A 15,916-nucleotide genomic window follows, 5' to 3' on the forward strand; every position below is an offset into this window, starting at 1 on the left:
TGGAGAGGGAGAGAAGCCATTGGGAGGTACAACCCACAGGTTTAGGGAGATGTGAGGGGACTTGGATGAGTTGGGGAAGACTTTTGCCTGTCCAAGGAGTATGATGGTTTTCTTTACCAAGACTGTGAATAAAAAAGGAAGAGAAGAAAGTCTGTGTTGGGACTGGTGTGATGGGTGGGTGACCAGCTCAATTCTGGACAGGATGAGCTTGAGTGCCTGTGGAAAATCCAGGAGATGAGGTCTAAGAGGCATTTTTGTCTACACTTGTGATGCTCTGGATTAGATGAAGAGGAGGAGGAGATGTGGGAGTATTGGTGGGTGGTGGAGGAGGGTTGGGCAAAACCAGTTGATGAATGAGGAGGGAAAGAAGAGGAGGGAAGAAAGAGGTAGGTTCTTCCTTAAGAGTGACCTAGAGGCTGGGCTCAGTGGCTCACACCAGTAATCCCAGCATTTTAGGAGGCTGAGGCAGGAGAATTGCATGAGCCCAGGAGTTTGGGACCATCCTGGGCAGCATGGTGAAACCCTGTCTCTACTAAAGATACAAAAGTTAGCTGACCTGTAGTCTCAGCTACTTGAGGGGCTGAGTGGGAGGATCACTTGAGCCCAGGAGATCAAGGCTTCTGTGAGCCATGATTGTACCACTGCACTCCATCCTGGAAGACAGAGTGAGACCCTGTCTAAAAAAAAAAAGAAAAAGAGTGATCTAGGTTGTAAGAGAGAAGAAAAGATAAGGCAGTGTCTAGCGTGTAATGTAATGCAGGAAAGGCCATTTTGGTTATTTTTAAGTTAGAAGAGACTGAGGCATGTTCATGGAGGAAGAACTGGTAGAAAGAGTGGGACTAAAAGGGAGCTCAAATACCAAGGGTGCAAGAGGATGAGGCTGAGAGCACACCCTGGGAAAGTGTGGGAAGCAAGGCAGGGTCTGCAGGGAGAGAAGGGTACAGATGTGGATTAGGGTGAAGTTGTGGAGGTCTCTGAGCAGGAACATGGGGCCAGTTCCCACCAGAGAGCCTCCATCTTTGCTTGGAAGCTGCAAGGAAGGTCACTGTGCATGTCAGACAATGACTCTGCTAGCCTCTCTTCAGAACAGTGAAGGTTGCCCCATCAGGCAGAGGGACCCAGGGAAAAAGAGCAATAAAACATTTGCAACCCTGAATGGACCCCATCTTGCTTCCTATACAACCCGAGGTGTTTAGCGATCCTGGCTTTCACTGCTACACCATCACCCTAGACTAATAGGCTCCAGAATAGCCTTATTTAAATTCAAATCTCCTTGGCAAGGTTAGCCTGGAACAAGATAAATATGCTTTGCACTTCAGATCTCAAGTAAAGACTTTTCTTTGAGGATAATATTTCTTTTCAAATGACCAGGACCCAAGGAAAAGTTTCTTTTCTCTCACTCTAACATCTAATTAGTTACACGTGATCTCTTCTAGTTTCACTCACAGCTGAGACGTTATCTGTGTATTTAGGGTGGGAGTTTCATAACAGGGTCAGGAACTTGCAGGCAGTGGGTGAGGTGGGGAGGAAGCAAATGCTCCCAGTGGGGCTGGGCCTCCATCAGTGGGTGGAAAGCTAATGGCTCAGCTCCCAGACAGGCCATGAACAGAATGAGAGGGTGCTACCTCCACAGCCATGGGGATCTCTTTCACCATGCAATCCTCTCCACTCAGGAATGACTAGGAATTGTGTCCTAAGTTACCCATGCTTCAAGAGTTTCCATTTGGCTGACATTACACAATTCTATTTAAGGATGCTTAGTTTTTATATTCCAAGTTCCTCCATGAAAGGGACTAATGTTTACAGACATTTCTTTTCCTATTTTTCGTTTTGGTTTGTTTTCTTGAGACAGAGTCTCATGTTGCCTAGGTTGATCTTGAACTCCTGGCCTCAAGCCATCCTCCTGCCCCAGTCTTTTAAAGTGCTGGAATTACAGGCATGGGCATTTTACCCAGATATTTAGCATTTTTGCTACAATTCGCACGTGTCAGAGGATCTAAATTTCGATATACAGTAGTGTCATTTCCCTTTGTGTTGGAGAACTTCCTTTAGCATGTCCTTATTTTTTTTAAATAGACACATAATTATTGTTTAATTGTATATACTATGGGGTACAAAGTGATGATTTTATATATGAATATATATATATAATATCAACTCTCATTGTGGGATAATTAAATTAAGTTAATAACATATCAGTTACCTCCCATATTTATTTCTGTAGTGAGAACATTTGAAATTTACTCTCCTGGCAATTTTGAAATATACAGTATAGTATAATGAACTATAGCCACCATGTTGTATATTTGATCTCAAATACTTATTCCTTCCATACAGACTTTTCCTAATTTCATCTACTGATTCTCCAGGTTGGAAAATATCAACTGATTCCTGAAAAGCTACTTTTTATTCTAAAGCTTCTTTATCTAGATCCATAATAGTTTTTCCGTTTTCATCTTGCAATTTCATTATGCATTTGTAGAGTGCATAAATCCACTTTGGGGGCTTTGCTGGTCTCATTCTTCTCCACATCTCCAGCACTAGAGCAGAGCCCAGTCATTAGGAGGTGCCCACTAAGTGCTGGCTAAATAAATCATGAGGACATCTAGCAAGGAAGGTCTTAGTAAACCTTTGCTTGTTTGTTTCTCTTTAACATTCATGGTTTTCTAGTTCTCAGAGCCTTCATTTGAAACTTGAGTTCTCACTATACAGTCAAATGTACCGTGTCCCTTTAAAGTAAAAATTCGAAATCTCCTTGTTGCCTCTTTCCATAGAAATGAAAATAGAGGCCTCGTTTCATTGAGACTTGTTTAATCAAGATGAGAACAACCTTTTGGGAGGATAACGATGCAGGTGACAAGTGAAGAACGCATCTCTGCTTTCTGTCTCTTCCTGTGTGTTCCGTGCAGTGACAGCTCGTCATTTTTAGAGCTCCTTTCAAGGATGCTAATAATTCAGCAGTATTTGTGCAAAGGACTCAGAGAATCTTCACCAAAGGCGGTACTTCACTAGAACAGCAGCACCGTCCCCTGCCAGGGGACCCTACATGGGACGTCATAGTTTATCTTGTGATTCAGTAGATCCATGTGCTTTGAATTTGTGCACAGGAAATAATCACACAAATGCGAAGACAAGTGTGTTATGTAAGAATGTTCATCACGATGTAAGAAAGGGAAATTGGAAGCAGCCTAATTGTCCAATATGTGATCGAGTATTTTGAAACACAGAATAGAATGCTCTTCAGCCATAAAAATGCAGATCTATATTGGCTAGGCAGGAAAGATGTCCATGGCATATTAGTGTTTCAAAATCACACGCAGAGCAGAATTTTAAATGACTCCCACTACCCTTCCTTTTGTATAATTTTCCCCCCTCAGTGTCGGTGAAATCTAGTACTCCTGTGACTATGTTACTTTATGTGTCAAGGAGGATTTTGCAGAAGTAATGAAGTTTACTAATCTGTTGACTTTGAGTTCGTTGAAAGGGAGATGATCAGGTGGGTCTGGCCTCCTCAGATGAGCCCATTAAGTCTGAGTCTAGAGACCAGAGACAGAGCTAGTCAGGGATTCAATGCAGTAGAGACATTATCCTGCTGGCTTCAAAGAAGATAGAAGAATCTATGAGTTCTACAGCTGCAAGGAACTGAATTCTTTCACGAACCTGAACGAGTTTGGAAGAGGACTCTGAGCATTAAGATGGGACAACAGTCCCAGCCAACACTGACTGCAGTTATCTGAAAATCTGTCTTGGTTCTGGCTAACGTCATATCCAGAGGCATAGGAGCCCATGGGGTGGTGAAGAGCTGGACAGAGAACACAGCTGAGGCCAACGTGGGCTTCACGGTGCTGTGTTTGAAGAAAATAAAGTGGTTAATTTAAACAACGAGTCCTTTACTGCCCTTAACTTTGCTAACTGCTTAAACAGTCCACAGGGTCATCTCATTCACAATCTGTCCAGAAAGGTTTCAGAGAAAAGGAGTTCTTAAAAGGGAAGAAAGAGATATGGGCTTGTAATTTTGTTTGTGCAGCTTTATTAGGGCTCAGGGAAGAGCACAAATAAGATCAAGAGAAAGTCCCGGGGGAGATGTCTTGGACCAGCTTCAACTGTAAACCAAGGGTTTGAATTCTTTTATAGCAAAACTGGCAGGGGGTGAAAGAAAGGCACTGTCTTGCAAGTCATTTGTGTATTTGTAGCAGATGGGTGTAGCCCTACCTCTCTGGTTCTGCTAATACACTCTGAATACAGACAACAATATTGTTGACAATAATGACAGGACATCCTGGGGTTATTAAGCTCTGGCCATATCAGGGGCAGTGGGGATAGGATGGGGTGGGAGTTGTTGGAAAGAAGTGGGAACAATTTAGTGGACTCTGAGGCTTGTCTAACAAGACATTTCAAAGTGGAAATGAAAGCCTGGACTGAGAAAAAAACTTGTCAGTTAGGAAATATAATGAAGGAAGATGACAGAAAGGAGTTATTCAGAGGAAAGGAGGCATGCTGCAGGAATCTTTGATGGAGCTGGGAGCATGACACTATTTTAGAACGCAGCTGTTCATTGTTTGAGGCTGTTGGAGTGCTGAAACCAGCAAGGGGCATTTGGATGTTCACTGGCGCCACGTCAAAGGCCAGCAGTCCAGTCAGGTGGAGACCAGGCCAGTGCCCCTGTCCTCTCTGAGGCTCAGCTGCTTCAGTTCCCTCTGGCTGGGAGCCACCTGAAGAAACCCTGCGTAGCCAGTCATGAATGGCCTCATTTGCATAGCAATGCTATACGGGAGATAAATGGAGAGCGCCATAGTAGGCATCCCAGCTCAGTAAAGGATGTTGTTGTAGGAATCAATTGGCCGCCAAGAAAAAAGAATAAATGAATGTGTTTGTTCTTGCTTGTCCTGTGAGGGCAAGGGGTTTTACAAGTCTCATTGAGAAGTCACAGTTTAAATACAGCACAAGAGACCTGGATGGAGGGGGTCGCAGATGGCAGGGTGCACTTTGAGAGGCGCTGTAAATCTCACCATGAAACTATGAGGTGTATGTGTAGTAGGAGTCGTAGTCAGAACCATTAATAAGTGCTCAGACACAGGCATGAACCAAATGGATGTTGCAACCCATCAGAAAGGACACCAACCCTAAATGCAGTTCTACCACGGCATCCTGGCTGGACACCGGTCCAGATGTCCTCACTCACATACACACTACAGGAGTACTGAATGAGTTTCCATCCACAAAGTCCTTTCTGAGCACGTCTGGGTTCCCTCTGCTGGGTTCATTTGAAAATGAAACCCTACCCCATTTTACCACTCTGGCATAGCAAGCCAGGAATTAATATCCTGACTGAACATGAAGAAAATGTTGAATTTTGAGAGTATTTGTTTGTATAACTCTAATGTATAAAAAAGTTTCTATAATAAATTCTGTACAATTATCTCCATGATTATTGAAGAGGGTTAAAAAACTTCCACACCCATTAGGATGGCTATAATAATAGTAAGAAAAAACAGAAAAGTCATTTGCAAGAATATGAAGTTGGAACTTTTGTGTATTGCTAGTGGGAATACAGAATGGAGTAGCTGCTTTGGAAAACAGTTTGGCACTTCACCAAAAGAAATTAAACATAGAGTTACCAAACAACCCAGAAATTCCACTCTAAATATATGCGCATGAGAACTAAAAAACGTATGTTCACATAAAAACTTTTACCTGAATGTTCATGACAACATTATTCATGAAAGCCAAAAATGGAAACAACCCAAATGTACAATGGATGAATGGATAAATAAAATCTGGTTTATCCACCCAATGAAATAGTATTCATCAATGAAAGGGAATGAGGTACTGATACGTGCTACAACACGGACGAACCTTGAACACGTTAGGCTAAGTGAAGGAAGCCAGACACAAAAGGTCACATATTACCTGATTCCATTTATAGGAAATGATTAGAACAGGCAAATCCATAGAGAGAGAAAGTAGATTCGAGGTTGCCAGAGTTGGAGAAATGGGGAGTGACTGCTAATAGGTATGGCAAAGGGGACAGAAAATGTTCTGGAATCTGATGATAATGATGGTTATAGAAGACCACAAATATACTAAAAATGGCCCAGTGCCATGGCTCATGCCCGTAATCTCAGCACTTTGGGAGGCTGAGGCAGGAGAATCTCTTGAGGTCAGGAGTTCAAGACCAGCCTGTGCAACATAGTGAGATCTCGTCTCTACAAAAAAAATTTTTTTAATTAGCCAGGTGTGGTGGGTGTGCCTGTAGTCCCAGCTGCTAGGGAAGCTGAGATGGGAAGATTGCTTGAGCCTGGGAGGTCAAGGCTGCAGTGAGTCATGATCTTGCCATTGCAGCTTGGGTGACAGACACCCTGTCTCAAAATAATAATAATAATAATACATAAATAAAAACATACTAAAAATTATGGAATTGTGTACTTTAAAGGAGTGAATTTTGTAGTATGTGAAATATATATATACACATATATATACACACACACACTTATTTATTAATTTAATTAATTAATTTATTTATTTATTTACTTTGAGATGCAGTCTCGCTCTGTTGCCCAGGCCGGAGTGCAGTGGCGTGATCTTGGCTCACTGCAAGCTCCGCCAGGTTCACGCCATTCTCCTGCCTCAGCCTCCCGAGTAGCTGGGACCGCAGGTGCCTGCCACCATGCCTGGCTAATTTTTTGTGTGTTTTTAGTAGAGACGGGATTTTGCTGTGTTAGCCAGGATGATCTCAATCTCCTGACCTTGTAATCCACCTGCCTCAGCCTCCTAAATTGCTGAGATTACAGGCGTGAGCCACTGTGCCAGGCTGTGAAGTATATTTTAATAAGGATGTTAATTATTTTTATTTATTTATTTATTTATTTTGAGACCTAGTCTCACTCTGTCACCCAGGCTAAAGGAATACAGTGACATGATCTTGGCTCACTGCAACCTCTGTCTCCCAGGTTCAAGCAATTCTCCTGCCTCAGCCTCCCAAGTAGCTGGGATTACAGGCATGCACCACCACGCCCAGCTAATTTTTTTGTAATTTTAGTAGAGACAGGGTATCATCACCATGCTGGTCAGGCTGATCTCGAACTCCTGATCTCAAGTGATCCTCCCGCGTCAGCCTCCCAAAGTGCTTGGGTTATAGATGTGAACCACCATGCCTGGTCAATAAGGACGTTATTTTAAAAAGAGTGGGCTCTGGGGTCAGCCCCCTTAGGTTTGTAATTCAGGTTCTGCCACTTATTGGCAGGGGCCTTGGTTAAGTTACTGTGTCAATAACAGTAATTACCTTAACATGCTGTTAAGAGGTAGAAGTAAATTGATACATGTCAGCACTTAAATCAGGGCATTGCAAAAAAAAAAAAAAAAGTATTTTGTGAACATGAGCTACTTTTATTCTTTGAAGTTTTATTCTTTGAAGGTGGCAAATAATGTTTTTTTCCAACACTATTATGTGCCTTCAGTGTATATTCTCAGTGCTCTAAAGATAAGGCTCATGGTCTAACTCCAAGTGATTTTCCTAAAACCAATTTGGCCAGAAATACAGTTAACAAGAAAATGTTTGAAAATAAACATCTTCGATAACTGTCCAGAATTGGCAACCACGATGCATTATGGGATATTTTTACAAACCCTTAAGCACTTTAAGCAGTTTGGTCTATATTCTGATTTTTTTCTTCTATACTATTTTATTTGGAATTCGTGTTTAGATCATTTCTGCTTTGCAGACAGTGATTAAAATTGAAGATAATTTTATAATATAAAAGTCCAACTAGATGAGTCATACAGAGCATCTAAAATAATGTATAGAACAGTCTCAATTTCAAAAATGCACCTACAATGTGTAAAACACAATATGAGTACTGAGGGCATGAGAATTAGGATTACACACTGATTAGGGCAGTGTCCCAGGTGTGAAAACTGGTTAATTTCTGCTCTAAAATATACTTTGAAAAAGCTTTGTTTATAGATTAAGACCACCCATTGCAGCATGGAGTTTTTATGCATTAAAATTTTTTTCCAACCAATTCTGTTTCTTCAGTGCTTGCTCTATGCCCTGTACACTGTTACAGGCTGACAAAACAACAAAAATAAAATAGATCAGACACTGCTCCCCCTGTGGATGGGTGCATTCTGGTGGGGAAAAGCTGAGAGGAGGACACCAACCCTCACCCAGAATCATCCTATCAGACCACATTCACTCCAGCAAAAGAACACAGGGAGGCTTCTTCATTTAGAAGGAGGGAAGCCTTTCATTGAAAAATCTTTCTTGATCCTAGTAAGTGCCACCATCTCTGTCTTTTAAAATTGTTTCCATTTTGACTGTGACCTTTGTATAATGAGGTGATCAAGTTGAGCTCTTCCAAGGTGAGGCCAAACCATTGCTGTCCCCCTGCCCCTCTGAGTAGCTCTGACTCCCTCCTAACTGAGGCCTCATACTCCTATTTGATGTTTGCACTGCAGCTAAACATTGAGCAAGCGTCTTCATTAAACTGTCCACAGTGATTCCTAGTGGCCTTCCCCCCAGAGGTTACATATAATTCAGAACTCATCAGCACGCTGGGGACAGGCGGCCAAAATTGCTCCTTCTGGGATCTGCTACCTTGCATTTGCCCACTTAGGGTTTCATTTGCTACCCTGGGATCTAATTACTCTGCCCGCTGTGCCCTTCTGAGGTTCCTGAGTCCCCAGCCTTCTCCTGAACAGCTAAGGAGCCCAGACCATGGCTTCTGTTGGTGTCAACAGTGGGGCCACTCTTTGCAAAACTGTAGCCCCCCTGAGGTGAGGCTCCCTCTTGGAGGGAAACCTCCTTCATGCAGGGGACCTAAGGTGGCAAACCAGGAAGCAGCCTGTCCTTGATGGTCTGCAGTAATAAGGCGAGAAGGGTCACAGCAAGAGACAGAGCCAAACTTGTCACTCCTGGCTCTGGAGTGTGGCGAGCAGAATGCACCCTCTTGTACTCTTCCTCTGAGCCTCCCTACTGGCTGATTTCTGGATTTGGCAGGATGAGCTTTGGCTGAGTCATGGAGAAGAGGACATCCTGAGTCACCAAGACCTAACTGGACAAATTGATTCATCACAAAATGTGGACCATTGGGACCTGAGTGTTGAAGAAAAAATAGATGGTGGAGGATGAGAGATAATTCTCAGGTCTCCTTTACTTGGAGAGGAGAGGGGCCCCAGCCACATACCAGCCGCGAGCGGGGAAGACAGGTTGAGGTGGGTGTGTCTGACCAGAGCCTGTGGAGGGAGGTAAGTATGAGGCCAGTGGCTCCTGAGATCCTTGCTAGGAAATCCATCAGGCCACGTGTTGCCAGCCTGACCTCACAGAGGTCAGCTGGTGCCTAGCAAATCATTCCTACCCCCACCTCAGCCCCTGTTTAGCCTCCATGCTCACCCTCACCTTCACCTTTCCTCACCAGCCCTAATGCTCAGGCAGCCCCTGCTTCTTACTAACTGAATCAGCATCAGGCCCACCTCTATGGTAAGCACTCTACCTGGATGACCTGATTTAATCACTATAGCCACCCCATCAGGAAATGGTAACTACTAAGATTACTTTCATTCTACTGATGAAGAAAATGAAGCTCAGAGAAGTGAAATCATTTTCTCAAAGCCACACAGCAAGTAGCTGCCCAAGCCAGAGCTTGACAGAGGGGTGTGACTGTGGCGATCATGCCCTGGCTGACATGTCTGGGGACAGCCATCGCCAGCCTCCTCAATCCAGGAGGGTCTTAGCCGTACTCTTATTTTCCTGGACCACCTATAACTTCTAAGGTGCATGGGTGTTTGCACTGGTGAGGCGAAGTGTCCGCTTCTTCATTAAAAGTACCCCAATGTAACAGAAATAGTGAAGTCATCTTAGGACACTGGGCATCCCTCTTTTTCTGACCACTTTGATGTACTTGGGTTGATGGAAACATATTGCCTCCAAGAAATTCCAGCTGTGTGACTAATAATGAAGGCAATAATAGCAGCTAACGTTCATTAGGCACCTGTTATGCTCGGCTCTGTGCTGAGTGAAGCAGGGAATATTGTTCTCTTCGCTTTAGAGGAGAAAAGAGGCACACAGAGGTTGTGCCTTGCCCAAGGTCACACAGCTTGGGCAGTAACAGAGCCAAACCTTGGCCTCACATCCCACTGAGCCCTTTAATCCCTGTGCTTCATGGTCTGGGAACGTCCTGAGTTGTGCTGGCCTCAGCCCCGCAGTAAGTCAGAGCATCTGATCAGGCATCATGCGTTGAAAACCTACTACAAGACAGGCAAAGGAAGGGAAGAGAAGTCTCGGGCAGTGGTCTGCAGTGGAAGGTGGGTAGGGAGTCCCAGGCCAGGAAGTACAGTCCCAGGGTGATGGGGTATTTGAGTAAGGCAACAAAGGAACAAACGGTGTCAGGGAAAGGGGAAGTAATTTGGAGCAGGGACCTGATCGAAGAGGACAGGGTACCAAGAGCAAGATCTAGCTTCACAATTTTGTATTAATTCTGTTTAGGGCCTGTGGGGTTATTTGTTGGAGTGCCCCATAGGGACTTATTTGATGATGGGAGGTATCTGTCAAAGAGCTGGGAAGGATAACTTTGAACTGCACTTAACTACAAAGGCTGTGTGTGTGTGTTTGTGTGTGTGTAAGGAAAAGATATGGAGAATGCCAAATAACTATCTTTTTGTCATTTTTAACAATTGCAACGAGTTTTTGGGTAACTATTTTGGTCTGTTTTGTCATTCCATATACATGCAGGGCTGAGATATTATAATTCTGTAGGCTTAAAGCATTCTTTATATTTCTGTTCAATTTACAGAGACAAGGTTTTGTCTTACATGTGCCCTCCAGCTTACTATGGCTTAGCTCATTCCCTTCCAATGAACCGTACTATTTTTAATTCATGGTAGCACTTTGCTACTCATTCAGCAATTTCATTTCAACATTCTCCAATGAATGTGTGCCTCTGCTGGTGAGTTAGTACTGCTCCTACAACTGTGATCCATTCCTATAACACAAGGAAGTTCAGGCACTTCTAACTTTTTGAACTTATAACTTCCTACCATCCCCATTTGGATGCTTTTACAACAGTGTGTTTTAGCTTTATTATTTGTGCATGAGACTCATTTTTGGCTTAGAAGTTCTACCTAGCTCAATGTCTGACCGCAGAGGCACTTATGCTCCAATTTCCTCCCACACAGACCTTGATAAAAATTATTTATATTTAAACTCTTAGGATTTTTTTCCTTTCTTCTTAGTGTATTGATTTGGACTTAGGGGGTCTCAAGGAAAAATGGAATTCCCTGGGATCTTAAGCTCCCTCTAGCCAGTTTGTGGTAAAGCGGTTCAGGGCAGTGAGAGAACCCCACCGCTGGTTTTGGGGAACAATTTCAGCTTTACGTCCATTTCTATATCTCAATGAAAGGTGACAATATAATCAAGGAGAATCTCATCTTTACATTCAAAAGGAAATCCTATACTGCTGAAGTTATTTAAAAGGTTTTGGCTAATGGTCAGCAGCACTTGGGTTTATTCCCAGCTCACCAGATGTATGACTGTGAGCAAGCCTTTTGGGGCCTCAGTTTCCTCATTTGTACATGGGGATATTCATAACATCCACTTGATAAAACTAAGAAGAATTGGATAAGATCATGCATGCACAAAGACTGATGCATAGTAAGTGCTTAATAAATGTTAGCTCTATTACTTCTAGGGCACTGACCCGGAGAACGCTTGGCTCCAATACTTCTGCTATTAATTGTAAGATTAATATATCAAGGTAGAGAGGAACTAGTATAGGCATAAGCAGCAGCTAAAACTGTGACCTTTTTTTTGGTGGTTGCTGTTATAAGGAATGATTGATTTTTATCACTAGGAACCCAAACTGTCTCTTCAGTAACATTTCTAATTCATTTGCTAAGACATTCTTTGACAACCAGACTTTTCTGCCTATGCTATTGAATGGTCCTCAAAACAGAACAGAAAGAAACATCAGACTGAGTCTATCTTGTGGTAAATGTGTAACATTACTATAATGTGACATCAACCAATGCCATTGTCAATCAAACTCACCACACTGAATCCTTGGTGAGTTTGGAATTCACGTTCCCATCTTCTTCCAGGAAGATGTCCATTTGCAAATTGGCATCATTATCATGGGCTGAGAAATAATTGGTAACAATTCTTGCTGGTATTCCAAGGCATCGTAAAACTACAGGAAAGGACAGACCACAGCCAAACACATCACCAGAATTTAATAAACACACAGTGAAAAAAAGCGTTCTTGTAGGGGACTTCCTTCCTGACCAATATGAAAAGCCCTTTGGACATGTTATCCTCAAATGTGGCATGCTGGAGAAGGGTGGTCATCCAACCCCATGGGGGCAGTAGAGAGCAATTTTGCTGTTGGATCCTTCAGAATTGCAGCTGGTGTCAAATGAAGCCAAGTAGAGTAGAATCCCAACAGGGTTCTAATTGTTTCGTTTCTAAGCTATGATCATCAACATAGTATTATTTTAGTCCCATGAATGGGACAATGTTCCTGAAAATACAATTTCAAAAACCCACTAATAGGAAGTTAGGAATTTACAGAGCAGGTCCTTGGTGGAATTTGCTCTCTTGGCCAGAATTTACTGTTGTAACACGCATTGGAGGGTGACACCACAGATTCATTTTAATTGTTAGATAATAAATTACCCGGATACTTTTCTTGCCATATGTACCTATTGATTAAACTTAATCCAAATGCCCTCCCTGGCTCCCAGGATGCCAGACATCAGGGCTCATTGAAAATAATTCAGCTGACAATTTTAAGATTAATGACTTGGCTTGCCTTTTAATTTTCTCCTTCAGAATAGTTTAGCATTTTTAACCAAAGACTACCCACCTCCTTCAACAGAACAACCTTGGAAGTCCAAACTGGGAGTCTGGTAGAGATTCAAGGGTTCCCCTCCTTAAAGGGGATCTTAATGCCCCAAACAATATTGGCAGCTGCCACAGGCCTCCTGTTCCCATCTTCCTCTCTTGATTTTCAGCCCTATTCACCCAGGGTCTTACCAATAAAACGATTGCAACTCTCACTCTGTTTCTGGCTGAACACTAATTCACATTACCCCAGACACGACTTGGTCAAGAGTCTGCCTTACTCAATAATTTCAAGAAAGTGAGGCTTGACTTTAGGGCACCAGTTTCTCCTTCCCCCAGTTTCCATCTTCAGGTTTACTCTCATTGTGACTTCCCCACAGTGTGTTTCTGCCTTTTCTTAATTTACCACACAAAGCCTGCTTTTTATGCCAAAGACATGAATGGATGTAAGGTGTTCACTATTTTATCTGGTTGTGAGCCTGAAGGAATTACACTGGCATAGTGAAACTGTAGGCATGCGGAGGGCTTGGGTCCTTTCTGTCTTCCTAAAATCATTTCACAAGAGTGGTTGCTTCTGTTGGGCATCTTTTACCTTGTCTTGACTTGGGAGCCTCGAGGGAGGGGATGACCTCCAACCTTTAACCTACCATGAAGTTCAGGCTTTTATCTGGAACTTCAGAGACCAATGCTTCTAGGGGACTATACTTTTGATTTTTATTGCTCCGAAGAAATACATATTCCTTCTTCCCTGGGTTATATTTAAATGGCTAAGAAAATAATGTTATCCTGTTTGATACTATGGGAAAACAAAACAAAACTCACGACTATTTTTTTAACTTCGATCACCAAGTGTTAGACTGTTGAGACTTTGAGCTAAAACAAGCAGGTTTTGTAATCATTTTTTAAAATGACCTCCCTCCAGCCTCTAGCCCCTCCCTTTGTTTTTGATTTAAAAAATGTTAACTGGGTAAAACATTATTAATGAGCAGGCAGAAGGGACACCCCAACTTGAGCTTAATGTTTCTCCAAGGCTGTAGAAATGGCTTGTGGATGAAAATCATTACCAATGATGAAGACACACTGAAATAAATGTATTTTTAAAAATATTCACTGAATTAATTGTAATAGTGTCTGGGTCTAGAGAGGCAAATGCCACTTTGAAAAATGATGCATGACGCTAAAGAGAATAATTCTGTTCTCATATACTTCCCTCTACAGATTGGATGTTGGGTGGATTAAAAACCAGTAGGGAAACTGGAGAGGGAAAGATTGTTCATTATGTTCTGATCTCTAATTTGCTCAGGGGCATTGAGACGTGTAAAAATGAATATGAGACCACCTGCTATAATACCTTCCATAAGTGGGATTAAAATTAAGCAGATATATTTATAAAATTCTCAATAATAAATGAATATGCATATTTATACAACTTCTCAATGACAAATAAGCACTATATATCTTTCCTTATTTATTATTTTAGTTTTAACTGTTTTAGTTTTGTAAAAATGTGGTGACTGAAAAGAAAATGGCTTTTTTCTCAACTTTCTTACTGTAACTCTCTATTTCTTCGGGTGTTAAGTGATGGATTACACAGGAAATAGTCTATCATTCTTTCTATAAAGATTCTGCAGTCAAAGAGAAACTATGAGCATATTTGGCCCACTACAATTTAATGATGCATTGACTACATCCCAGAATGCTCACCCATAAATTCCATAGTGCCAACAGGGGCTGCGGTGTCTCTTTGTTAGGTTATCGATAAAATGTCTTAAAGTGAAGTTTCCTTTACATTAAAAAGAAATTACTCAATTGGATACTTACATGTGTTAAAGACACCAGCAAAAACCCAGCATTGGCCATATCGGACTGGATTCTCAGAGCTCTGGTATTCCAATAGAATGTCAACGCTTCCAGTCCAGGCCGATGGGGGGACACCATAGGCATAGATATTGTCCCAGGATCCAACGAGGACACCTTCGTCATCTTTGGCATTCACCTAAATGAGTCCATGAGAAGTGAGAAGGAAGAAAGTTCATTTAGGTTTGTCTACTCCAGGCTATGCATGGCGCAAGCTATGGCTGCCATTGCCTTCTACATGTTGTGCCCAGTGAAAAGAGTACACTTCTGTTCAATTTACCATTACATTGTCAGAAAAAAAGGTGCAAAAACTAAATGTGCAAGAGGAGACCAAATAACCAAGATTGCCTGTTAAATAGCATACTATTATAGCAAGGCAAAGTTGAATGGCAGATAGGAGGAGTGTGACAGCTACCTGATTGGAAGAAGACATACACAGGACACTTGGTTTGGGCTAGAATAGTGCTCAAGAATGATGTGGGGAAGAGAGGAAGAAGACCTACAAAAGATAAAAGCTCTAGTAGGGATCTTGTCCACTTGGAAAGAGAATTCAAAACTCACAAATGAGAAATTAGTGGTTTAATGGATTTTGACTTTCATTTTGAGTAGTAGATTCTAATGAATTGAAAAAGTTAACAGATGTTGTCATGGAATCATTAAGAGTTAAGAAAATAGATTCCCATGGGATGCTTACAGAGGATTTTTTGTTTTTGTTTCTCCTTTCTCTTTCTCTTTTTCTTTTCTTTTCTTTTCTTTTCTTTTCTTTTCTTTCTTTTTCTTTCTTTCTTTCTTTCTTTCTTTCTTTCTTTCTTTCTTTCTTTCTTTCTTTCTTTCTTTTCTTTCTTTTTTCTTTCTCTTTTCTTTCTTTCTTTCTTTCTTTCTTTCTTTCTTTTTCTTTCTTTCTTCTTTCTTTCTTTCTTTCTTTCTTTCTTTCTTTCTTTCTTTCTTTCTTTCTTTCTTTCTTTCCTTTTTCTCCTTCCTTCCTTCCTTTCTTCCCTTTCTTTTTCATAAGGTCTCGATCTGTAACGCAGGCTGGAATGCAGTGGCACAATCATGGTTCACTGTAGACTCGAACTCTCAGGCTCAAGTGATCCTCCCACTTCAGTCACCTGAGTAGCTAGGACTACAAGCGCATGCTCGGCTAATTTAATTTTTTTTTTTTTTTGGTAGAGCCAGGGTCTCCCTATGCTGCCCAGGCTAGTCTTGAACTCCTGGGCTCAAGTG

General features: G+C 41.9%; 1 protein-coding gene across 3 annotated transcripts in view; it reads right to left on the minus strand.

Annotated features, from left to right (window-relative positions):
- F13A1 (coagulation factor XIII A chain) overlaps positions 1-15,916 on the minus strand; it is a 160,731-nt gene that overhangs the window by 56,336 nt on the left and 88,479 nt on the right. For all 3 annotated transcript variants that reach the window (XM_050789671.1, XM_050789670.1, XM_050789672.1), the window contains 2 exons: positions 14,657-14,831; positions 12,044-12,182 (listed from right to left, as the gene is read on the minus strand). In XM_050789671.1, the coding sequence (XP_050645628.1) occupies positions 12,044-12,182; positions 14,657-14,831 (314 nt within the window). The remainder of the gene's footprint in view (positions 1-12,043; positions 12,183-14,656; positions 14,832-15,916) is intronic.

The sequence above is a fragment of the Macaca thibetana genome, chromosome 4 (assembly GCF_024542745.1).
Source record: "Macaca thibetana thibetana isolate TM-01 chromosome 4, ASM2454274v1, whole genome shotgun sequence".
In the NCBI taxonomy this organism is placed as follows: Eukaryota; Metazoa; Chordata; class Mammalia; order Primates; family Cercopithecidae; genus Macaca; species Macaca thibetana.